Source organism: Falco peregrinus, unplaced genomic scaffold, assembly GCF_023634155.1.
Source record: "Falco peregrinus isolate bFalPer1 unplaced genomic scaffold, bFalPer1.pri scaffold_35, whole genome shotgun sequence".
Taxonomy (NCBI): domain Eukaryota; kingdom Metazoa; phylum Chordata; class Aves; order Falconiformes; family Falconidae; genus Falco; species Falco peregrinus.
In genome coordinates this window covers 1,813,830-1,840,424 of record NW_026599603.1, presented here as the reverse complement: position 1 = coordinate 1,840,424, position 26,595 = coordinate 1,813,830, and the positions used below count along the sequence as shown (strand labels likewise).

The window sequence follows — 26,595 nt, the reverse complement described above, 5'->3', positions numbered from 1 at the left end:
GGAAACGGAGCTTTTGAAATTGATGTATCGGCTCCTTCCACCCCATCCCTGAAGGACCAGGCGTGTCCGAGAAACAGGCCAACACAACCGTTGAGATGTTTCAAGCCCTGTTACCAGGCCCACCAGGAGGATGTGTTCCCCCCGGGTAACGCCAGGGATGCTTGACTGGCCTGCGGGCTGGAATAACGCTGCTTCTGTTGGTGCAGGCAAAACGCTGAGGTGGCCAGGTTACAGGAGTGGTGCGGCAAGCTGATGAACGAGCTGTCTGAGAAGTCAGAGGTGCTGCGGCAAGAGGAGCAGCTGAGGAAGAGCTGGAAGATGAAAGTGGCGGCCTTGGAGAGGCAGATGGAGCAGCTGCAGGTCAGGCAAGCACCTGCAAACCTGCTCCCCTCAGGGAGATGGGGCGGGTGGCTGAATTGTGTGGGATCCGTGGGGTTGGCCATGGGCAGAGCTCGGCGGGGAGATGAACGTCTGCATTTGGAAAGCGAGCTGCCTGGTGGACCTCTTCATCGCCTCCTGCCCCCTGTCAGTTTGTCACATGCAATGAACTCTTCTTGCACATCCCCGGCAAAGCCCAGGGGGCACGCTGCCCTGGTGGGAGCCGTTCTCGCTAGAGGTTGTACAAGTTTAATATTTTAACTGAAGGAACAATGAGGTACTTACACGGCAGACAACAACTAAATTCTTCTACTCTCCCCTTTCTGTAATAGTTAGTTTCAGAGTAGCTGTCGCCGTAATCTCTGAGAAAATATAGAATCTTTCTTACCGAGAGAGTTGCCTGTGTCTGAACCGCGTCTTTTCCTGGAGAAAGATTTTACAGATGAATCTGTCTGTCCTACAGATTCATTCACAGGCTCAGCTCCTGAAGTGAATTGTCTCTCTTCTGTCTCCGCTGTCCTGGATTCACTTTTAACACTAGTATTCTCCTTAAAAAAACACACAACACAACACAACAACAAAAGAAATAAAACCAAAGATCACTCAATGTTATCTTGTAATAAAACTAATATAAAACCAATAAAACAAAATAAAAGCTATTCTTCTCCACTCCAAAAGGGCATCCAACAGGTGTTGAACACTGCCTAGACAGTTGACATAGTAAGCGTTTTTAACTCAGAATTAAGGTTGCTAAATTGAAACAACCTCTTGCAAAATATCATATTAAGCAAAATATGAGATCAGAAAACTAGAATACACAAAGTTAGGGTACATGTCCCCACAGTCTGAGCTTTGCCCTCAGTTATTAAACTAGCTAGAAGAAATAAGCTAGAAGAAATACAGGCGCGCTCCTTGTTACCAGCACGTGTAATAATGACGACAGATCTAGCTCAAACAACTTCGCAGAGCTGTGTGATGCAGAACCACATGGAAACCACACGTTTCTGGTTGGGAATCTCACCCCACCCCATCCAGTCATTAAGACCTTAAGTTATAATGTGTTGCTTGCTTTTTAGAGCCCTCTGCTGCTGCTCTGCATGTGTTTTGCAGGCAGCCATTGGGCAGACTGGTACATTTCCATGATCATGTGGCAAAAATCTGCAGCTTAAAAAAAAAAAAAAAAAAAAAAAAAAAGAGAGAGAGAAAAGGGCCAAACAACCAAGTTCTGTTTCTATTTCACTGAGGCAGTACAGGCCCAAAGTTAAGCACCTGGAATTTAGCTTTAGACAGAAAAATTTTCGCAGTATCACCTGTTCTAGAATATTCATCTCCTCTGCAAATATCTTATCCATCAATGACCTAAAGATGAATGACTGCTCAGAGTCTGCAACGTTTCCTTCTGTTAAGGGGAAAAAAGCTTTTGAAAACCATTATGTGTGAGTTTACAGAAGACAAGAGGTCACACTTGGTAATAAGACAGTCTTTCCAAAAATCACGCTCGCCACCTTGAGTCTGTCATTACTCAATGCTGAGTATATAACCTGCTATGTGTATACATATCAATAGAAACACACGTACATTCCTTGACAAAGTTGTATAATATCATTCAAAAAGACCTGTGCAAATACAGTAATGGAGTACTCCAGGGAGAACTAGTTCCCTCCAACACACCTCCTGCACTTGCTGGACACCCACTTGACTCTTTTTTCCATCTTTGAAATGCGCTGTCTGGATGTACTGCTTCAGTACTGTTAACAAGGCCACGTGAAAAACACGTGGCTAGCAGTGCCTTTTGTCTGATGTCTGAACCACAACTCCTTCCCAGGCACAAAAACAAAGGCGGCAGGCAGGCTGTAGGTCACTACCTACACCAGCTAGAATCCAAGTCTCACGAGTGATGATGACCTCTTTATTCCTGGTGACATTTACATAATAATAAATTTCCAGGAAAATTAGTGAGCAGCCTTAATCAAGCAGTGAGAGAAGGGAAGATTTCTCAAGTAAGCGTTCTAAACTGGATATTCCAGCGAACAACTGCTCTAGAAACAATTTTAAATAATGAGATTTGCAGAAAGAAGAGAATAATGAAGAGCAATACCAGGCGGGGGATGTAAAAACCAAATTGCAGTGTTTGATAAAGAAAAAACAAGTAACATGCATATTGGGATAACCATTATCAAGAAACTGTTACTAGCCGACGTGGTGAAAGAAGTCTAGACACTCTAACTAGCAGTTCTGCAAAGGACCTGGGGGTGCTGCAGTGCCCAGTAAGGCTAATGACACCTTGGGCTACACCAGGACGAGCGTGGCCAGCAAACTGGGGAAATTTCATTCCCCCTCACTGGTGAACCTGTACTTCCAATGCTGTGTCCAATTTTAACCCTTACAGCTGCGTGTGTGGAAACTGAAGAGCAGTCACACTGCACAGCACCCCTTTCAGATTCCTTTTTATCACTGTGTTCGTAGAATCTTACACACCAACTCTTCAGTAATCTAATGTAATAGGTAATAATACCATTTTCATCCTAACAGCATCAGCCTAGCCCACACAAGTCTGGTTCCCAAGCTATCCCTTTTTTTTATTGTTTGGTCTTTTAAGCGAACATGTTTCTGACCATGGATTCACCGCACCTGTGGACAGGCCCTCCACTCAGGTCTGATACTTCTGCAGCTTCAGAGTCCGAAACATTGTTTGGCGGAGAATCAAAGCTACCAAAGCTGACAGACGTGAAAGTTTTGCCTTTTCACCTCAGTTACTGAAAAACGCCAAAACTGCTTCATCTCACTCACTACTTACACGACTTACGAGACACTGACTGGACTATACCTATACCCAGCTGGAACCATGATGGGAAGCTGAGGTACTAAAACTAGCAACTCGCATGAACGGGGTTTGCTGGATTCACCTTCCCCAAAGAAAGCAAGCGTTTCAGCCTTCACAGAGGTATGCGGCCAAGGAGACTGAACGAAATAGAGGCAAATTCCTCTTGATCAAGCATTACAGACATGTTCTATTTCCACTTTAAGAAGCAAATAAAACATTTCTTAGGAGTAGGAGTGGAATAAAATATGCCCATTAAAGGCCAAAGCCTGTAAAAGTCTAGGACAGAAATTCACTGAGGCTGAGAGGGCAACACTGGATCTGAACTGTTGAATGTACTAACTGCTCTTTAATTTGCTGTCTTTTAGGAAATCGGGAAAGCAGAATAAAGCAGGTTTCTACTAAACTGTTACTTCTATGAGGAAGACAGTTCAAGGCTCAGTGCTGGTCACAAGAGTAATTAAATGCTGGGAAATACCTGAACGAAACAGAAAACAAAACAGCAAACATCTTTGTGTCACTGTAAAAATGTTCTCTTCATTTCAGAAGAGGATGTACTAGAACAAGTTGAGAACAATTCCAATGCTAACCAGAGGTGCAGAGCAGCTGCCACGCAGAGGAAGCTACAGCAGGGCTGTACAGTCAGGAAAGGCGACTACTGAGGCGGCTGTGATAAGCGATGCGGAAAGTCACAAGTGACATGCAGTAAGCAGCCAGGGATGACAGCTGAATGTCCCTTCTGAGACGGAAATGGGGAAGCATCACATGAAACTACTAACAGCCACGCACAAAAGGAAGCTCTTCGTGCAGGAATAGCCCGTGAGCAAAGTACCAGCTTGGTCAAAAGGTCCCGTATGCTAAAACCGACAGTTTCAAGGGCTGACTTCAGTCCACAGAGCAGAAACCCAAGATGAAGTACACAGCATCATCGCAAGTCCTCGGGCTGAAAGTAGCTGGAAAGTATAAGCAGGAATGCCCTGCTCTGTTTGCGGGCCTTGTTCTTGCTCTTCCCTACACATCAGATTACAGCTGTTGTTTTGAGACTTGACACTGGGCAAGACAAACCTTTGATCTGACCCAGCAGAGCTGTTCTGATGCTCTTGTACGAACAGTGGAGGAATTTGCTCCCCCTCTGCTCGTATAGAGAGGAACAGAGCGGTCTTCTGTGCACGCCCACTATTCTGTCACAAGCTTGCTCTAAAACACATGGTACCAACAGCCGCTGAAAGCCTGAGTGCTTCCAGACTCAGGGATGAGGAAGAAAACTGTGCTGGAGCCTGATGTGAGGAGTACAGGCACAGAAGCCTCCTCTGGAGAGTTCGGCACCTGCCATGACCGCAGGCTCTGGACAAGCAGGGTGTTAAGTTAACCTTCCCTCTCCTGAGTTTGGGAGGAGGAGACTAGTTAAAGAGTAGTTCTAACAGAAAGAGGGAATCTGTCAAACAAAACGCTGAACAGTCCCTGAATTGCTTTTCAATTGCTCAAAAAATGAGGCCAGTTATTTAACCAGTTACGGTCCAGGACCAACATCAGGATTCTCACAAATATACAAAACCTCCCTCCCAAACAACTACGTGGTTCATGCGCTTAATTCCCCCAGTTCTTGACAAGGAATTTCAGGTCATGGACTCCAAAGGCCTTCAACAAGGGACAACCTATCATTCTAAAAACGCAGTTCAAAAATTCTCGAAACTGACAACATTTAAAGTGCGGTCAACGCTTAATATATTGAGTGGGCACCAATTAAGGAGTACTGCCGACTCTATGCACTAGCACAGGGATGTGCTCTTCCCTACACAGCACGGAGCAGAACAGTCTAGTCTAGGCTTGAGCTATGCAGAGGCTTGATCAGAATACACAGCCCTTTCTAGAAAGATACCCAAGAGGAAGATGACTAATCTTTATAACGCTGGCTGAAAGCAACAATGGGAGGTTTGCACCAGCTGATGATTTCCGATCTAGAAACTTGAAGGCGTCAAGCTACCGACAGAACAATAAGACAGTAGCTTCAATGCATACACAAAAATGAGATTTTGAGTGCCTACATGCAAGGTAGGTCTCATGCAGGAGAAACAGATGCAGTCAATCTCCTGAGTTTACTTTGTTTTCAAAACAAACCAAAAAAAGCGCAGAGCATGCATTTGCTGCCTTAACAGAGTGACATCTAGAATGCCCCTCACCCCTCATGAGACTTACAATTTTACCTACAGGGAAGACCAGCTCCAGGTAGACTGAAGTACAATTACAGCTTGTTGTACACCACAAGGTATAAACCAATGAAGATGCTTTATACCATTCAAATGTCAAAAGACTATACTTTCCACTGAAAACAGAACTTAATAACTATTTATCAGAAACAATCTAAGCGTTTATCTAAATTTAAGCAAAAATCTGCCTCCAGTGGCAATTCTCAAAATACTCTTCTTTGTTGGAGATTAAAAGACGGTATGTTACAACCTAAAAAAGCATCCACTTCATCACCACGAATACACCTGCACTACACATGTTTCCCATGCAAATGAACACCCTAACTTGGCCAACAGGCTGACACATGTCATGCTCATTAACATGGGATACTTTTTCATTCCGTCTTCTTTTTGTATCTTGCTTTACCAAGCAAACCCTTCACTGTCCATTAACAGCTTAATTAAAGAAGCCTTCGGTTCTTGAGCAGGCAAGAATATTGAAAAGCTATCGGTCCAGACCCTAGTATTACTATCAAATATAGTTAGCTCAAGAAAGATGTTGGTTTACCTCCCTTTACCCCTTACCTGCTCTGGACTGAACAATTCTTCCTGAAAAATCATGAGGGAGAACTCAGCTGCGTGGTGATGTGGTTCTTTGCTCCGTTCTTCATCTGCTTCCTGTGTGGTCAGAAGTTCTTGTAGTATTTTAGCAGCAGCAGCAGTTTCTATAGACAGAGTGGGATCGGCAGCACAAAGAATGTCAGAAGGCTGTAATGGAGACAAATCCAGTGTTCGATCTGCTGCCACCAGAAATGACGTGTCTGAAGTTACAGGAGTGAGACGTTCCAGCTGGCTTTCCTCAGTTGAAGAAGGTGTGTAACTATTAACAGGCAGTGCCTGATTTCCATTAAGCTCCAGGATTGAACTCTGGCTCTCTACAGGTGCCACTTCCACTTTTCAGCTTTGCATGATGAATGCACCTCATCGGCAACCTGAAACATGGCTTCAAGACCGACTTCTGCCTTCTTGTTTTCTTCAGATATATTACATAGCCAGTCAGATGGCATCAGTTCAGCTTCATAAGATGACTGCATTGGAGGATTCTGGAAAAAACAAAATACAGTGAACTTTTGTATAAAAAATTACCATGACAGGATGTGTATTGATTCTGTTTATCCATTTATCCAAAAGCTTGAAAGATTGTCTGTTATTCTCAGTTAAAATAGCAAGTTTAACCAGAAGAAGAAAAAAAAAAGCTACTGCTTTGTCTTGGTTTTCATTAACCACCTTACTCTTGGCACACTTCCTTTCTTCTATTCATGGTCTATCCTGGAGAGGAGCTGGTGTATGCCTGCAGATGCATTGTCTGCACACCCTTTGCACCGCAGGTGTTAAATATACCCAAGCATTCAAATCAGAGACTTCTGGTCTTAGTAGGACCTGTGGGGGTACACTAGAACCACCCTCTTCACGTGCCACATATGTAATAGAAAATGAGAGAGAAAATCCACCCGCCTTCAGTTCCTTCTAAAACTCAAGCATTCCTGTTGTGTATAAACCCAGTATAAACCACAACATTTTTAAGCAAAAGAAAAAGGTCCATATGCTGTAAATGTGCATATGGACAACACAACTTGAGGAACTCACCGCTTCTTAACCAATAATATCATTTTCCTCCTCAAGCGACTGTCCATAGGCACATCTACACAAGGGGTGCCCCCCAGGGATGCCCCAGTCCCAGGAGGAGTGGGAGTTCAAATACCGATGACAGCAAATACTGTAAAACTGCCCTGCCTGTCACAGCCTCACATCTGGACTCTCCTGTCATGACAGGGTCCCACAGAGGCACAACTCGAAGTCTGCATCAATCTGCGTAAAAACCCGACAGAATTTCAGGTCAGAAGCCCTTCTTGTAGAACCTACAGAGACTGCCTTTGCCATCACAGATCAGGTCTGAACACTACTAAAATTTTTCACTGTAATGACATCACAGGACGACAGGACACAATCAGCAATCCAGTGATGATTTTTTTAGTAGAATTCATATATATCGAATAACCTTTGAAACAGAACGAAGACAATGACAAGAGTTTTTCAAAAGCATCAAGTCCTACCCAAGTGAAATGATAGATGACATTTTAACAGCCAGTGTCTGTACTGCTACTTCTTCTGGAGGTGACTCAGTCAAAGGACACTAGAAGGGTCATTTCTTCTGACAAATACAAGTCATACAACGATGTTGAACAGAAACTCAGGTCTATTTAAAATACAGCCTTCTTTTGGAAGAGATCCAGCATGAAGGATTAGTCCTTAGTGCCTGACTATCCTTAGACCTTCTAGCTGAGGTCATGGTTAATGAAAAGCTACTTCCAGAGACAAGTCAATTAGAAACAGGAAGCTGCAGGATCACCTACTAGGAAAGCCGTATCAGATCAAATGCCAGTGAAGGACTTGGTCTCTCCCTGCAGGAGATACCACAAAGAGATGAGATCCCGTCTCCTGGGTGTGTGAAGTCAAGTCCCAGTGTGGATTTGTGTAGATGTGCCAGTTTGTAGATAGCCACAAACTGTGGAGGGTGGGGGGAAACAGAGGGGAAAATAAAACCTGGAATTTGAGAAATTTAGGTTAAGTTAAGCAAAATCTTTTCATTAAAGGCTAAGCCACCTTTATGTTTTTATGAGATAGGTTCACACATTATTCCTCTCATTTGATTTTTTTTTCAGTTCTATTTTTTAAAAACGTTAACAAGGTGTTTCATTTCTGTTGCACTGCTTGTTTACTGTCGTAAGTAGTCAGGATTTTAATTAAGATCTGGGTTACCAAACCGTCCAGGAATAAGATCATCCCTGCCAAAAACCGACCAACCAACCCACCCATACTGAATCTTTTTCTGCCTCTTCTTAGGGGACCTCAGCTTGAAGCTGTTATAGCACATATTGTCCTCTTGGATGCACTACAGGATCTCGTATGTATTTCCAACAGGAGAAAGGAGCCACACAAAGGTACAATTTAAATCCTTTTAGTTCACCTGGAAAAGATATGACAGACGAGGATGGGGGGGGGGCAGCAATGAAACAAGGAAAACCAATAAAAGATTGAGAAGTCAGGGCTTGAAAGACTAATAGCTTGCTGGTCATGCAAGCTCAAGAGGAAAAATGGTCTGACTTAGCAAAAGTGGTGAAAGAGAAGATGGGCATTTCACTTATAAGATTTAGCGTAGCATGTGCAGGAATTAAAGCACAACCACACCTTTTCAGGGACCGCTAGGACTACACAAATCTGGCTTGAGTGCTTGGGCAATCAGAATTAGCTCAGACTTGATTTCTTTTTGAAATAACATGGCTGATTATCATTCCTTATTACAAATAAAAGCAAATTAAGGTCAGAAAGTTTTTCTCTTTTTTCTTGCACGTTTATTTCTTCCATTTCCCGTTACCTCTTGCTTCAGTTCCACAAGGAAATACTGACAGCTTAATAACCACGGTAATAGCAATAATCAAACAGCAGGGCTGCTATTAAAAAAAAACAAAATGAGGTGGGGGCAGGAAAAAAAATTTAAAAATCGCTGAAATCCAACATGTAGCCTCAGTTCACATCTATGATAAAGCAGCGGGGAAGTATTGAGCTAATGGTTGTGAGCTGCCAGCACTGCTGCTGCAGAAGATAGCAGGAGGTCTCTCAAAAGACTCATTCCTACCCAAGGATACCGATTCATCACACTAATCCAAACCCCACTTAAGAGAACCCTAATGAAAAATGGGTAAGAAGTTGTACCCGAGCTCCCTGTTTTGTAACCAACCGTGATGAGAGTGTAATACAAACCTCTGAAACCCCGATTTCAGAAACCTGGTGAGATACACCATCATCAGCCACCATGTCTGGGTATAACCACCTCTGCCCCCTTGCCATTCCACGCAGTAATTCTCTGTAGCTTTTCCTGGAGAGCAAACTGCAGCCAACCAACCAGTTAGTTACCGGCCTGGTCTGCCCGTGTTCCAGGCAGGGGCACCTAACACTTTCAGCAGCTCAGGTGCGTACTGTACAAGCCCAGCAGCTGGCCTCCAAGACCCAGAAACTCCACCCGTCTTAATCTCTCCTAAACTTAAAAAGTGATGCTCTCTGCAAGACCCAGTAAGAACAGCACAAGGTTTAAGCTTCCTTGTCCGAGAGTGCCAGCTTTTCCTTCTGAGACCACAAAGCACCGTCTGGATCCAACAGAAACGGGGCTGGTAACCAGCTTGCTGACTGCTAGTGCGCCGATACGGTTCGCTGTCTTCGGGACTGGCCCGGCAGTTTCGTATAGGCTTTGCCACTCCTATCTAGCAGCGCACAGCGGGACCAAACAGCCTAAAACGCCCCGCAAACCACGCTTCAACAGCATCGCACTGAATTCCTGCAACTGGTGGAAGGTATTGAGTGGAACGATAGGAAATATACCATGCAATAGTTCTATTTTTTGTGAGGAACAATAAAAATGCTTAGTCAGCCAGGGCTGATGAATTTTACCGCTTTTGAGGATTTGTGCAAGTGGTTACTGATGGATGATCAATACGCCAGCCGGGCAGGATGCTCAATACTGCAGCTTGCCACATCCCCCAGCAGAAGTTTGGGGAAGTATATGCCCCAGAACACACAAAAGGCAAACTGATTATTCCCCACAGCTCAGCAAGAACCGCAGGCAAACTGCTGTCTTCTGTACCACCTGCACAGCCTGTCACCACGTTCCAGGAGAAATGACCCAGGCTATGCTAAGACTCGGAAATCTCTAGAAGTCCCGTTGATCCACGCGGTACGATAGCTGTGTTACCCTGCTCAGAGACAGCCGGTTACTGACCTGGTGGAACTGATACAGGGCACTGCTCGCCTTTGGCCTTCTCACGCAGAGGATCGCCTTCCCGCAGTCTCTGCCCAGATGCTCGGCAGCTTTTTGCTGGGGGTTTCCAGGAAACAAAGCAACCACTAGCAAGTGGCCTAAAGCTCTTCTGACTCCACACACTGCCCACGGACTTGCTTCTCCAAACAACTGAGTTTTACTAGACCCTTTGGACACCGTATATTACCCTTCAATCTAGCCACAACACCACCTTTGACACCTCCTTTGGAATGATTTACTATCCCATTGATCTCGGCCTTCCGAGATAAGCTATTTAATTGTGACTTCCCATCGCTCAGACGGATCCTCGCGTCCTGGATGAAAAAAGCAGCTCACGATCAAAGTGAGAGGACAAAGATGCACTGCGCGAAAAATAAATACTACAATATCGACGGCATGACTGGCTGTTGGCTATTTATAGCCTTACACTAACGTGTTATCCAGGCCATAACCTGCCCATCTTGGATAAGCTTATTTTTTAAAAAGACTCATGAATAAAAGACAAAGGTTGATATTTGCAAGACAGGAAACTGGATGATCAAGCTTGGGTAGGTCAACCCTTTTTCAACACACATAAGCATAACTTGCTTCGCTTGTCCTCTGTGAGGGGGGAAAAAAGTATACGTGTTACGCTGTAATAGAAAAGGAAGCCCTTGCATTCTTACTAAAGATCTTCTGATATCTGATAAGCCAGGCCCTCCAAATAAGGTGCAGTTTCCACTAGAATTACATAACGCATTTACAGGAAGTACTGGAGTTATCTTTAATAAGAGATCTCTGAGGCGGGGCCCATTCCACAAAGTCACCTTAGTTTTTCTCGTTCAACAAATGAAACTCAGGACTGCAGGAAGCTGTCCAGGACAAAGAAGTGGAGCTGCTTCTCAGTATTTTCATAATATTAAAGAATCTCTTTTTGTCCAGGCAAGAGCATTCTTCCAATACAAATGCAGGCTCATTAACTAAAAGTGATTCTGGTGAAGTCAAGCAAAAAAACACTCCGCTGATGAGGACACCCACTATGCTGCTACCCTGAAACCTAACCTGAATTACAAAACTACCCGTTTAACATTCAGTGGTTCTTTGAAATAGGTATTTGTAAACCACATCACTTTCACTTTATCAAGCAGATCAATTTTCAAATTTATATCCTTAATTTCACAAGTGTATAAACCTGCAGCTCATTCATACAGTCTCCTTCGCTTTCACCTCCTTTCAGTAGGCTACGCTCACCTGGAGAAAGCTGTCGTGGGTGCACGCTGAAGCAGTAGGACCAGCACAGCCAGCCAGAGGATCTGTGTGGGCTGCTGCTGAACAGCTCTGGTGTGGCTGCAAGAATTCAAACACAGCTATCAGACTGCCGGAACTTGTGTCTGGTGTGCAGTTCTATTGCTTACTTCGATTAAACATTTCAATAATCACACAGTAAGCGAAATTCCAGAAATTTATTGTTACCTCCCAAGTCATTTTAAGACCAATTTCTTAATCTTAAAAATACTTATTTTAAGATATGTATAGATATATTAAAAATATATATTGTAAAATTGATAAAACACACACATACATGCAGAAACTTCATCATCAGTCTTTTCTGTCTTAATATCACCTTTTTGACTTGGCTGCTTGAGTTTCTTGTCACAATACACCACAAAGTGCATTCACATAGCTGAGCCTAGGTGTTCATACACACATACACACTTGTGACCATGTGAATTTTAAGACTTATAAAGAAAATGAATTATCTTAACCCAGAGTGTGTCATTCCGAAGAATATCATGACTACTCCTGAACTACCACTCACCAGAAAGGTTTTCATATGTAAATGAACCCTACAGGCACAGATGTATGCCAAAGGCGCGATTGGACTTGCACTGTCAGGTGGCACCAATAACTAACATGTCTCACATGGTCTCCATGACTGATTTTTCATTATTAGACACTCTCAGATAATGAAGCTTCAACGCATTTCTTTCACCCGATTCTACTACTGTCAAAGGTTTTGCAGATAGCCGAAAGCAAACAGAACTAAATCCTTACAATAATTATGGTCTAAGGCTAGTGGGGAAAAAGAGACTTAGACGAGCATATTTTATTTTACTGACTTTTCAATAAGAATCATAATGAAAAACCAGGGAATTTTTTTGTCACGCAAGTTAACAAACAAGTTTGAATACACATAAAAAGAAATCTTTTCAGAAAGTTCTACTTTGATTTCATTTAATGGGACTTCAAAAGTGAAATGGAGAGTCAAGAATAAGATTGAACATACATTCTTCAGTTCTCTCACTTATTAAATACGTATCTTAAGGTTAACTATCACTTTCCAAACAAACTAATCTTGCTGCTGTGCTCTCATGATGAAGGAAACCAGACTTTTTCATGTGGACATATGAAGAAACACGCTTTCAGCATGCTGTATGTTATAATATACAGAAGAAAGGATAGCGGAGAGATTAAGAGATACACAGGCACAGAAGTAAAACCGCTGAGACAGTCCTAGAGCGACAGTGAAAATTGAAAGATTTATCATACTCCAGTGAAATGTCACTTACACTCTCAGAAACGCTAATTAATTCACTGGGGGTTTCAAACGCCTCAGATTCCCTAAGTTTCTGCATTTTAGTTTTGATTACACCTTGCAAAATTTGGTATGTTTTCACCGCATTCTCACACCCACCTCCCACCCCAGAAGATTCTACCTGAGCAACATAGCCAAGTTATCCTTTAAACTTAAAGCAACGAGCGTCACCCAGCGAGAGAGATCTCCATATTCATGTCTAAATCTACGCTGGTCTCCCTCAGCTCCCCTACAGGCAGTACTTCAAAACAGGCACTTCCAGGACACCAGTAATCTTACCCCAAGACAAACTCTAAACCGAGCAACGTGAATCGCACCCGAGACGCCCCTTTCCTTCCCCTGACTACGGAAGAGGGCTGGGGCCTTAGCTGAGACAGAGACAACTACAATTCATCATGATGAGTTTCAGCCTATGCTCTGTAACCATAGAAACGCAAAGCGGGGACCACCTCCCACCTCCCACCCTAATGAAGCAAGTATTCTGGATGAGGCTTGGAGCAACCTGGACTAATAGAAGGTGTCCCTGCCCACGGCAGGGGGGTGGGAACTTGCTGATCTTTAAGGTCCCTTCCAACCCAAACCATTCTGTGATTCTCAGGACACCTGCTCCTGGGAGAAGACTTAATAGTTAGCAGCTGGTAAGGCAGGCTCCACACTTTGGCCACCACAGTAATCCCTGCATAAGGGGCACAAGGCAAGGAGCACGTGGCAGAAGTTGCCTGTCTCTTAAACATTTAAGTGTGTCTACAAGAAATGCCCAGCTCCTCAGAACCCTTCCTTGACAAAAATGACGTTATGGAAACTAGCGATTATTGCCTGAAATGTTCTCAGCAGAGGTCTCAGAAGAGATGCACAAAAGATGTAATGATTTCACTGTGTAGGATTTCTAAACAGGGACAGATAGCTGTCTTTGTGAAGGTGCGGCTGCCAAAGGAGGAGCAGGCAGAAGGAAAGAATAATAACTGAGCTTTAGTTTGTTCAAGGAAAGGGTCACTGTTCTGAATTTCAGAAGTTTTAGGGAAATTAAACAAACACACCACAAAACAACAACAAACAGACCACCACTCCCCAGAAAATAACCTATCATGTGATTTTTCCAATTCAAGGTAAGGGCAAGGAAAAGAACAGTAATTTGCTTCAACTCCTCTTCTGAAGAATAAAAACACTGAAGTGAGACTGATTTATTTTGTAATCAAGTGATTAAGTGAGACTGACAATTGTGGCAGAAATAATTTCGAAAAAAGAAAGGAGCCAAGACTTTTGTACTTTCTAGTCTTCAGTGCATAAAAAAATACAACATAAAGAAGCTAAGCAAGAAAAAAAAATTTAGATACAAAAACAGTACGAGCAGAATGAAATATTCTACACCAGGAGTCCTCAAACTACGACCCGTGGGCCAGATATGGCCCCCCAGGGTCCTCAGTCCGCCCCCCCGTATTTACAGAACCCCCACACCACCACCACCCTGCCGGGGGTGGGAGGGGGAAACCAAGCAGCCGCAGATGACTTCCGGCCACCTAATCCGCGCGCCGGCCCCCTGTTTAGAAAGTTTGAGGACCCCTGTTCTACACAATACGTTTGACTGATCTTTAAGGTTTAAAACCTTAACCTGGAAAAACATGAGACCAAGGCCTAGGATACTACTTCTTAACAAGGTCTCAGTGCTTTAATATCATTGTCCAAGTTTTGCTTAATTGAAAAAACAAAAATGAAAGTTAGCCTCACACCGACTAGTTTTGGACAAATGTCTTTCTCCTCGCCCTTTCACCTCAACAGAAAGGCTATCCAGAAAATCACCAGGGGACACGCAAAATCTGGAGGAAGGACACGAATAGCAAACAGAAACTCCTTTTGCTTTAAAGGTCCATCTTCCTTTTAGACTTGACACTTTCTAATTCTCACTTGAGATATACACATGGCAGAGTATTATAGAAAAATATTTGAAAGTCTCACTTTAAAATCTGTTTTTGAAAAGCAAATGCAGAAATTTTTTCATACCTGTTGGATAGCAGGTTTGTGAGTACGGCACTGAAGATGCAGAGCTGCTACAATTTGCAATGGATGCGGCAACGCTTTGAGTCCCTTGCTGAAGTGGCAGAAGAGAAGCCACAGGCTGGAGTGTGTACGTGGCTCCCGTTGGAAGCGTCTGGAGTACCGGAAAGGCAGCCCCTTTATCTGGAAAAGCTGGGGAAGCCCCTTGCCCTGGCAGCAACCCAAGTGGTCCCTGCTGGATCCAAGTGGAAGGGACTGGAGTCGGACCTAATCTTTGTGCCGGTGAAGTGCTGGGGGCTCGGCACGAGGTTGCCGTGTAGGAGTAAGGAGGGAAAACACCTTGACCGTAAAGTTGATGAAACTGTCCTACAGTCAGCAGTCCTGCAGTGGGTACAAAATAAAGCGAAACAAGTGTTAAGGAAAGGAGTTTTCACAGGCAAAGAAAGGCAATATGAGGAGCCAAGGCTCTACAACATGATTTGGGAAGACTGCCTTTGCTCCAGCGTACTTAACCCAGAAAGGAGACTGTACTCTTAGACCCGAGCATGCAGTAACTGCTGTGCGGCACACGAGTGAAGCGCCAACACAGGTGTCTGCGTAGCATTCAACCTCCTTCAACTGGCAGTAACGAGTTACCCATATTTAGAAATGTGCCATACATCGGAAAGTGTAGTAACTTACTAAACCAAACAAAAGCAATTTGAAAGTACTGTGTGTTAAATCAGACAATACATTTTAAAAAAGGGACATCATAAAGCAAGATTTGACCAAACTCCACTACTGACAGCTCACAAACAGCTAAGGGAAGGGCAATGTCAAAATCCTCCAAAGGACTTTGCAAGTACTTTATGACAAGTCATTTATTTGGTCAAGAAAAAAAATTCGAAGCCAGTTTTTCCTCAGTCAGCTCAACTAGTTCAGTGCAGACTAAAATATGCCAGACTTTGCCATTTTGTTATTTCCTAGACAGTCCTTTTATTCTTCTCTATTATTTTACAGTTTCCTCTCTCAGACAGTTACTGTTTCATGAAATGGTATTTGCTTTTATACCATGACAGCCCAATTTCTGTTTCGGTGGCTTTCTTGAAACACTGACAGTAACACCCCGAACGCCTGCGCTCATTGATTTCTCTAAGAACTACTGCATTTGTGACTCCCCTGCAGGATTGCATTTAGCCATGAGAATTACAAGTTTCAGGATGGTTCACATCAATAGGGTTGATCTAGAAGCCAGGCTTTCTCAGACCTGTAGTTTCCAATTCTCACTCAAAAGGTGTTTTTTTTAAAAATAGCCTCACATTTACCTCTGGCACTCCTCTGACAGAAGCTAATTCAAGAAATCAGTAACATACAGTCATTATTCTGCAAGTTCACATTTAACCATTAAGAATCACTAAATAAATACCAGCTGACCCTGAAGATTTGCTAAGACTTAACGTATAGGACCGTTTATTTCCTGTTCAGTACTTTCACCATTTATAAACAGAGAAGGAACAGGGGTATGAAAATCCTTTTGTTTATATTTTACCTTTGGATAGGGACATGAAGATTATCTAGTTCTAACACATACACAAGACACCACAGGATGCCAAGTTACCCACCTCCCGTTGCTGTCCAGGAATTGTTCCTGAATGTTTAACACAGCGTTACACGCTGCAAGACATTGGGAACAGACTGACACTTTGCAAACACAAGTATCTCTTATCTATCAAATTACCTCACATTTACAGCAAAGACATGTCCCTAAATAGTCAGTACAGAGCGCAACAGTGCATTGTCAGCCTGTCAGAACTTGACTGCATAGAAACCCCAACGTTTTCCTTGTTCTGTCTTTCTAGAAAATGAGACTCCTAGAGCAAAAACTCTGAAACTGCAGCCATCAAAACAGAGGACAAAAAATGAACAGGTCATCTCTTTCTAATAATTTCCTTTACCAGTGGTCTGCATTACATCAGACAAACCACATGTCATTGAAGTCTGCAATGACTCATCTTAGCGTTAACAACGTTCACATCAAGTCATTACTTTAAATGCTTCCTAGCCTCCCTACTGAAATAAGTTCCATCCCTTCTCCGATGCTTCATTTTGTTTTCTTGGTATTGCACGTGCAGTTCCACACACATCACGGAAAACACCACTTGAATTAGATGACAGTTCCTACCCTGACACAGTAACCAAGAGCATGGTGATACCCTACTCTGCTCCAAATGCCAGCCGGTGCTGCAGAGAGCAGTACCGTCAACTGCTTCTCCCCTTCCCCTGGTCGCACAGTCCTGCCACTCCTCCTACACCGCGCCTTACAGCTCTGCACCCACGGGGTGCATCACCCGGGTCCAGGAGCCAGCCACAAAAAGGCTGTTGAAGTCTTCTCCGATCGTTGCGCTGAACCAACATGTTGCTGTATCAGCTGCAAGGAAGATGACAGTTAACACGCCACCAAAGGAATGGGAAGCAGGAGTGCTCTTCTGGCAGCAGCCCACAGTTAGAGCAGCCCAAGAGCACTGCAAAGCAAGATATTCACATCTGCCTTACACAGCGCCAGCTACAAAGCTTTCGGGCCGATACAAAACGTGTGGAATAATCCTGAGGGCTCAGACTTGTCTTGGGAAAACTCAGATCCTCTCAAAGAGCGTTAGAAAGAAAGAAAACACGTTCTAGGGCTTTTCAGCAGTATTATTTTCTAATTAGCTCTCACCTACTCATGCAATCCGTTTTAAAAACTGCATAGCTTGTGAATTCTTTTTCAGGAGACAACCGACAAAAATCTTACTACCAGGTCTTGCCTCCTTTGCACAAAACTAACACGATGCTCTAATTATCACTTCACATGACTCACTGTTTCGCACACAATTAATGACAGCTTATTAAGCACCCCTACTGATGGGCATCCTTACCGACGCGCAAGAAGCGGTAACGTTCATCTGGTAGAGCTGTGCCAGCTCCACAGAGATCGGGCAAGGGTGTTCTTAGTGTAGTACGCAATGGAGACTGTACTATAGTCTACAGGCAGCCTGAAATACATGTGAACCATGCTACTCATGCTTACTGGCAGCAGATCTACCTGCATAAACAACGACAGCTTCCCTACACCAGGTGAACTGAGATGCCACCGGCAAGGACCGGTAACCCTTCTCCCTCAGGGGAGTGCTGATTTCCAAATCCCATGCCACCCAGCGCTTCTCAAAAACCCACCAAGGCCCCACACGGCCCACTCCGACTCACCAGGCCTGTTGGCATTGCTGAGCGTCGAGGGCGGAGGCAGCGGCTGCCCGTTCAGTGGCGTGCCAAGCAAGCGCTGGAAGCGGTTGGGTGGGCGGCTGGTCACATCCAGGCCCGCTGCCATCTTCGCCTTGTTGCCCTTCGTCAGGCGCTTCAGGTGGACGAGGAGGTCGTGGCGGTCGCGGCAAAAGTGGGGGCTGCGGAAGCGATGCAGGGGCCCGGTGCCGTTGCCACCGTTGCCTTGTCCACCCTCTGGGCCCGGCCCCAGCACACTGCTCCCCGGCAACACCCCCACCTTGCGGAAGCCATAGAGACCGAGCTGTCGCATGAAGCTGCTGAAGTTCGTGGTCTTGAAGAAACCGGCGGCTGCCGCTGCCCCACGGCCACCCGGCTGCGCGGCGACGGCCGGCCCGGCGCCCAGCAGCTCGCACTCACAGCGCGGCTGGTTGATGACCAGCCCCCGGCCGGAGGCGCCCCAGCGAACGGAGCGGCAGCGCGGGCTGTTGACCAGCCGCCGCAGCCTGGCGGGGAAGGTGTCGGCACTGACGGGGCCGGGCTGCTGCGACGCGTCCGTGCCGGCAGGTGGCACCAACGCCGCGCTCAACCGCCGCCCCGCTCCTCCGCTTCCCCCGCCACGCGCCGAACGGCACGTGCCCCGCCTGCGAGGCGCCGCCCGCCGCGCGCGGCCCCCGGCCCTCAGCCCCGCCGCGGCGCTGGTCCGCGCAGCGCCCCGGTCCCTCGGCACGGCACGGCCGCAGCCCGGCCCCCCCTCAGCTCGCCGGTGCCCTCAGCCCCGCCGGTGCCCTCAGCCCCGCCATCCCCCTCAGCTCCCGCCGTCCATTCAGCTCCCCAAGTCCCCTCAGCCGGGCCATGTCCCTCAGCCATCCCCCTCCGCCCCGCCGGTCCCCTCGGCCACCCCCTCCGCCCCGCCGGTCCCCTCACCCCGCCGGCCCCTCAGCTCCGCTGCCACCAGCATCTCCCCTAGCTTCCGTGAGCGACCGGGCGGCTGAGGCCCGGGGCCGAAAGTTGCCGCTCGGGGCGGCCCCGCCGCCAGCCCGGAGCCGTCCCGGCGGCAGCCTGGAGGTCCTCGAACCACGGCGCGGGCGGGCGCCGGGCCGTGGAAAGCGGCTGCAGGCGGGGCAGAGCGGGGAGCACGCGTTCCGCAGCCCCGCGCCCCGCCATGGCTGCCCGCCGCACCGGGACCGCGCGCGGGAAAGGGGGCGGGGCCGCAGGGCCACGTGACACCTCGCATCCCAGGGAGGGGCGGGGGCGGGTTCTGCTGAGCAGCCGGGCCTGCCCGGGCCGCTGCGCTGTCGCGGGGTGCGGGCGGCGGGGACGGAGGGGACGGACGGGGGCGCGGGCGGCGGGGACGGAGGGGACGGGGGGGACAGAGGGGGACGCGGGCAGCGGGGGGCTGGGGAGCTGCTCCATGTGCCGGGGGTGCACCGGGCTGGTGCTTACCCCGCCGGGAGGAATGCTGCCGGCAGAGCAGGTGTTGCAAAGTGTCGGCTTAAAAACCACTGGCAGTTCACAAAAGGAAAAGCAAATTTATGAGGAGCGCAGAGGAACGCGGAACAAATCGGGAATTGTGTCACGTTTGCCCTAAACCCCCCCAGACCTGTGCAGCTCTGATCCCCACGCCAGAACAGATCAGGTGGGGTTAAAATGGGGCAGAGAAAATCAGCAGCGAGGGTAAGAGCTAGCTTCAGCGGAAGGAAATACTGAAGAAGGAATCTTCAGAGGGGCGGTTATTGTATAAAAACATAGGTAGTAAAGTTGTAGTTAGCGTAAAGGAGGCAAGCACGACTGCTGGAGGTTTTCAAATAGGAGAAATCAAATCAGGTACTTAATCACAGGGAAACCGGGGAACTAATTGCCACAGGATGTTTTGGGTACCACGATGTTACTTGGCTAAGGGAGGGTGTGGGGGTGTGCGTGTGTGTGAAGAAAAGAGAGAGGAAAAAAGAAAAAGAACAAGATTAGCTATATTCACAAAGGCCAGAACTCTTAAGCGGCACCTTTGTCACTGCGAGTGCTTGCACTGTGCGCTGGCACAGCTCTGAGGCGGTGCCTGAGCTGCACTGGTGCAGATCTGCCCTCTCCTCAGCCTTGTGCTGCCAGCTGTGACTGCAGGCAGACTGCAGGAACCAGCAGAACCATCCTTACCGCTGCAGAACAGGAATCTGCTATGAACCGAAAGGCAAAGAAGAGCAGGGAGCCGGGGAAGGAAGAGTGCGGTGATCTCTCTCTCTGCTTGCATCTTGCCCACAGGTCACCAGCAGTGGCGGAAGAAAATGACATTCCTCTCTCTTGGCTGCCCTCAAAGCAAGACAGTAGCGAGAAGACTGAGCACCTGTGTGTTTCGTGACCTCAAATACATTACCTTGGAGTTGTCGTAAAATTTCTTAGCAAGAAGGTACAAACCCAAACCTCTTCTTTACCTAAAGTCGTCCTTATTGCTTTGGTTTACAGCACAGCCCCTAACCACCAAGGCAAGTAAAAGCGCAGTAAGTTCCAGAAAGGGGGCAAAACTGAATAAACTGATGGGAAACCGTTCCTATTTTTAAACTGAAAGTAATATCCCTCTGCTCTTCCGCATAGCTGAAGTGAGGAAAATGGTGTTTGGGCGGGGTGGCTAACAGAGTTTCACACTTCAAATTAAACCAGAAGCAGAAATTTTGTCAATGTTGTCATCAAAGCTAAATCCAGCACCACAGAAGGATGTTGCTTTACCCAAGGAATTAACGGCCTGCGATTCTAGTAACCTCATGCTGTCGTCTTCCCAAGAGGCTTTGCATTTTTTTTCCCCTCGGTAATAATTTATTAAGAATTATGTTGCTCAGTGTAAACAGCTAAAACTTAAGTAAAGCATACTGAATGCAAATCTGAAAAATCCAGAAAAATGTCCACTTCACAAAAAATTCTTCTCGGCATTCCTGAGGTTGTCTTTTGCATTACTTCAGTGAAATGAATCTGGGTTTCTCTCCCCCTGTGCAGCGAGAGTGCCAGAAGACCATGACTACCTGATGGTGGGACAGGTGAGGTTTTTAGTGTATCATCCGTAACTCAGGGCAGAGCCAGCAATACGTAGTCCATAACTGAAATGCAGAGCATGATTCCCTAGAACTAACACACAGAAACATCGGTCCCTTTGGTACCACTGGCCATTCTTGACTTCAGCCACAAGAGCGGATTCATTTGCCACTTCATGGTCAGTGGGTTAAATTTGGTCCTGAGGACTTTAATCGTTACTTTGCTGTCAAAGATTGTTATTAGCCAAAGGTGATGGGAGCTGCAAGAAGAAATAGCTTATTACTAATTTGTGTTATGGACTCAGTGCTTTCCTTCTTTTTCACCCATGAAATTGCTGTTAGCCCACACGCCCCTGCGGCGAATGAAGAGATGGGACGCAGCTTGATGCAAGCAAATGTCAATTTATTGTACAGAAGCACGAGTTTCTATACACTTTCAGAAGCTGCGCGTTTTAAACAGATTGGTTCTTGAAGCTAAGCCTTGCATACTAGGCAATCCCTGATTGGTGGTTAACTGCCGTCAATTAACAACAAGGTGTTACCTTTCCTTGGCACCATCCTTGGCGCCATCTGTCCCCCACTCCCCTGTGCTCTGTAAACATGCCTCATCATGTTAATCGTTGTCTAGACAAGCTCGAGCACATTCCCCTCAGCTAACTGATTGCCATGCATGGTCCTAGTTTCCAGCCCGCTCCTGCATCTCCCCCTTCCTGTTGCACAAAAAGAACCTTTGAAACCGAACGAGTAAAAACAAGGTATAAGTAATAGAACAAATAAAAAAGCAACTAAGACACATTATCAATGGCAAAATAACCCACTGTCTCTGTTCCGTACAATTTTACAATTTCCCCTTTTTGTTTTTGAACAGCTAGTACCAGGTTTGCCATGTTCTGCAGGGCCCTTGCAAACATGACAGCAACCAAGGTAATAGCAAACAAACAATACTGCCAATTGAGTGAATGGATGCCAAAAAGGCTGAAATTTTCTCAGATTTTGATAACATGTTGCTGCAATGGGGCGCCTAAAATCCATGCAGCGCATACCATCAAAATCCTCACAGCCATGTCCTTGAACCAACAACAAAAAGCAGTGGCAATTTTGACTCACATGCTTAACCGCCTACCAAACAAGGTGATTTAACTCTTTAATGCTTTCCCTGCTGTTACTCCGGATAAGAGAAGAACCGCTGCAATACGTTCCCAATCATAGCCTCCTACTACATTAGCATCAACAGAAAGACAATGATCGACATTCAAAGTGTAAACAATATCATCTTCTTTTGGATTAACATTATACATAGGTGGAAGGGCACACCAAACAAGAACTGGTTCAGTCAAAAAGTTCGAAACATAGCATGCCTTCTCTGAACATACCTCTGGGGTCACTCCCTTCATTCCCTCTTTTTTTATGCAAAGAGAAACACTTTCACCAAAACAGAGAAGCCCCTATTTACATCTCTGAGCCAGGACACAAACCACAGCTGTATGCGCCACCAGGCTCAGGGCAGGAATCATTCATGCAGTTACATAGCTATATATCTCTACAAGCGTGCAGACACCTATTAAACACTAGATAACCATGTTTATCTTTCCTGTTCTCCTTCACAATACCTAGTTGTTTCTCTCATTAGTTTCCAGCCCGCTCCTGCATAGGACTCCTGTCCCAATATGCTAGCTTGTTCTCACTTAAGACAACAACAATAAAAGTTAGTTTCTTGCTTGCTTTTACTTCTAAGTCTTAGACTCTTAAATGTTTATGAAATGTGAAGAGGCGGTGAGGCGAGTGTGATCAAGTTCAGCGCTATCTTTACTTGTCAAATTCCTGTTCAAAGTCAGAACGTATTACTTGGGAGCAGAACTCGAGCCCTTTCTTCTGGCCTGGTGTCTAGTGCAGAATGGGAGAAGGAGGGAGGGTGAGAAACACTTGAGAGCTTTGCACAGTGTGTCAAAGCTAGGTGTCTGCTGGACTTAACCTTCAGTCAGCTACTTAGACGTGTCTGTAATGTAGTGAGCTTAACAGCTCCAAACAGCTCTATCCCGTTTGAAGAGAAACTCGAGCCTACTGGTAGCAAGGTTGCTTGCAGCTTCTTGCTAGCAAAAATTGCACGATGGTGTGATAAGAATCATTTGAAATGAGGGTAAAGGTTGAAGTAACCTGCTACGCTTGGTGCATATTTTAACTTTACCATTTGGAATGGAATGATAAAGAACTAAGAGAAAATTAAGTTGGTATTTTTGAGCTTGGAGCACACTAGGAATGCTGTCTCTGCCTTATTATCCATTAAACATCTGTTTACATAGCGTAGCAGCTGCTAAAGCTACCCATAGGGGGAAAAACTGTTAGAATGAAGAAAGCTGCCTTGTGTGCAGCTGCCCACTTGAATATGTAATTCCTGGTCTCTTGAATGAAATATAACTTGAACGTAGGAGTGTTTGTGCTCAGGAGAGCAAAACCCTTTACACTTCCACCAAAGCTGCTTGTAATGCATATTTCAGACGCTAGCACTCAAGTGTTTAAAGAAGCTTTTAAACAGAAGCCTTAGTTCTAAAGGATCAAGGGGCCGGTTTCTTTCTACTCTCTTCCCCAGATGAGTGCAGTGTTACTGCAGTAAACTGTTTATGTATTCTGTGACACTTGAACTATGAGTGCAGCAATGATATGGTGCCGGGAGTGAAAGAAGGCAAGCTGCTTAATTTGGGGTTTTTTCTTTTATTCTTTAGAAAAGCTTTAGAGCGTCATTAACTATTTTAGTACTGTAATGATTATCAAAATGAAATGTTGTTTTCTCTATGTGATTACATTGGATTTATTTGATCCCTCAAAGTAAAGGTTCTGCTGATGGCAGAACAACTTGCTTCTGTTCTATACATGTATCTAAAGTGCATGTTCACAGCTGTTCCACCTTTCTGACAAAGTGCATGATGTCTTGTGCCAGAAGCTTTGGTTCCTCAAAGGCAGCAAAATGCCCTCCACGTGGCATGTAAGAGTAAGTGATGTTGTTCTTGAAGACCTCCTTTGCCCAGACCCGTGGTGTATGTACTAGCTCCTGAGGAAAAAGCTGCAGTCCCTGTGGGAACATACACTGCAAACCTAGAGGACATTAATTAAGTGCCTTTTTGAAAAAAGTCCTGGGGAAATTCTATAAAAACCTCCCGACTCTAGTAATTGCCACAGTCAGCTGGCAGAGCTTCACCGCAGCGACACATTTTGTGGTTTGTACTCTGCTGAAAAGCTTTGCTTGTATTTGAATCTCCTTGAGTATGAGAATGTTATACCCAAAAACCTCAACAAAACTTTTTTTGGAAATTAAATATGTTCCATTACTAGATCCACAGCTTCTTGATCCTGCCAGAGCTCTGATATTTGAAGCATGATTTCCCTGTGATATTATCACCTGTAAATCAATTCTCCTTTTAAAAACATTTCTGCTAGTTTTCTGGTCAGACACTAGACATACTGGTCTTTGTTTTTCTGGGGGCTGTCTTCATTGTTTGGCTTTTGAAAAGAAAACCCAAAAAACCCCAACCTGGTATCTGGTTTGTCTCCTTTTATTTCTCTGATACTGCAATCAGTTCAAGCAACAGACTAGGCATTAGCTGACGTTTCACTTTGAGTTTCCTCTTTTCCAGTTAAATGCCAGGATGGGGTGCTATTCCTTCTATGGTCTCCATACCTGATGCCAGTCTGAGAGAGCTCTGCTGTCTTTCCTGATGAGGGTTTATTTCAATAAAGGAATACCCCATCATCTTTGATAATATTATACAAATAAATCATTTAACTTTTCTGAGATGGCCATACCTTTCTTCAGACTCCTTATCTACTGGTCCCACTACATCCTGCTTCTGGCTTCAGGTATTATGGCTGTGTCTACCTTTCTGCAAGTTTCACATTGCACTTGCTTATCGTATTTTTCTTGTTTTCACCCACATTTATTTCTAGAAGCTTCAATTTCAGGGTCCTGTGCTTTACTTTAAGAGGCTTTTTGCAAAGGGGTTCTTTGCCATAGAGAAGTGGTATGCCATTTAAAAGACCTTGAAAAGTGATATTTGTAGTCTCCATCTTTTTTTAAGTGGTTCCTTTTCACTTCCTTTTACACAGCTCTTGTCCCCATGTCTTGCATTCAGTCACCAGAATTCATTGCTTCTCAAACATGGTTGGCTTTTGTTCAACTATGTTTTTATATGCCTTAAGCAGTCAGTATACAGAGTTCATAGTGATATAGAGAAGGTTCATTACCTGCAGTGTCTGGTTTGGTGGCTTGGATGTGTAAGTATCCAGACTCTCGCAATAGTTCATGTATATTCTTCTGGATGAAAGGATACATATGTCGAACATCTTCCCTAGTAAAGCCTATGAGCCATGGTATATAAGCCCCAAGCATCACGGTTATCATCCTTCTCAAACCTTCTCTGCCAGCGAAGATAAGATTCACAGATCTGAAATCAAGTTAATGAATAGAAGGTTAAATCAAGCAGTTTTCTGTTTCCAAATTTTCTAGAAAATAAGTCTGACGGGAGCTGTAATAGAAGCATTTCACTAAGCCAAATACATAAGCCCTTCACATTTATCGTGATTTCAAAAAAAATTTGGGAGAGCTAAAAATGGTACAGCTGGTGCCATCTCCATCCAGGAAAGTCCTATACTTCATGGTACTGATCAGCTGCTGAAAGGCTGAGCTCCTTCCTTTTCTCCCTGCCAATTTTAAATTTATCTCCTTCCTGATTTAGAATGATGATCCTTGAGGTCTCAAATCAAAATGCAGCAGAGCTTACTTCCATGCCTAGTGAAAGAGAAGCCAAACAGCACTCCATTTTTCTCTGTACAACTCTTCCCTAGATAAGGGAGGCCAACAGCATCCTGGCTTGTGTCAGAAATTGCGTGGCCAGCAGGACAAGGGCAGTGATGCTGTACCCAGCACTGGTGTGGCTGCACCTCGAATACTGTGTTCGGTTTTGGGCCTCTCACTACAAGAAAGATGTGTCCAAAGAAGAGCAACGGAGCTGGTGAAGGGTCTAGAGAACAAGTCCTATGAGAAACAGCTGAGGCAACTGGGATTGTTTAGTCTGGAGGAAAGGGGGCTTGGGGGAGACCTTCTTGCTCTCTAAAACTACAGGAAAGGAGGTTGTAACAAGGTGGGTGTTGGTCGCTTTTTCCCAGGTAACAAGTGATAGGATGAGAGGAAACGGCCTCAAGTTGTGCCAGGGGAGGTTCAGATGGGATATTAGGAAAAATTTCTTCGCTAAAAGGGTTGTCAAGCGTTGGAACAGGCTGCCCAGGGAAGTGGTTGAGGTATTTAAAAGGTGTGTAGATGTGGCACTTAGGGACCTGGTTTAGCAGTGGACTTGGCAGTGTTAGGTTTATGGTTGGACTCAATGATCTTAAAGGTCTTTTCCAACCTAAATGCTTCTATGATTCTATGAAATTTAGAAAGCGTGAGAGTGCAAATACCACTATCAATGCAAAGCGCATGAATATGACTGAATGCACAGGGGTGGGGATACCCCTGGAGAAAACAAAGC

The 26,595-nt window shown here is 45.4% G+C and overlaps 1 protein-coding gene across 1 annotated transcript; it reads right to left on the bottom strand.

The window, feature by feature from the left end:
* Positions 1-5: 5 nt before the first annotated feature.
* Positions 6-19,203, bottom strand: LOC129783359 (heat shock factor protein 5-like). Its single transcript, XM_055793349.1, has 5 exons — positions 18,987-19,203; positions 18,048-18,241; positions 14,832-15,206; positions 5,971-6,488; positions 6-926 (listed from the first exon to the last, which is right to left on the bottom strand). The coding sequence occupies exons 2-4, from the start codon at positions 18,166-18,168 to the stop codon at positions 6,463-6,465; spliced, it is 522 nt and encodes a 173-aa protein (XP_055649324.1). The 5' UTR covers positions 18,169-18,241; positions 18,987-19,203; the 3' UTR covers positions 6-926; positions 5,971-6,462.
* Between the last annotated feature and the right edge of the window lie 7,392 nt (positions 19,204-26,595).

What these genes read in the sequence shown, in the direction of transcription:
- LOC129783359 (XM_055793349.1), bottom strand. Translation starts at nt 18,168, where the DNA reads ATGGCAGCGGGCCTGGATGTGACCAGCCGCCCACCCAACCGCTTCCAG. An exon ending in CAGCAATGCCAACAGGCCTG is followed by an intron (nt 15,207 to 18,047) that starts GTGAGTCGGAGT and finishes TACCCACTGCAG; the next exon opens with GACTGCTGACTGTAGGACAG. An exon ending in ACAAACCTGCTATCCAACAG is followed by an intron (nt 6,489 to 14,831) that starts GTATGAAAAAAT and finishes TGTTTTTTCCAG; the next exon opens with AATCCTCCAATGCAGTCATC.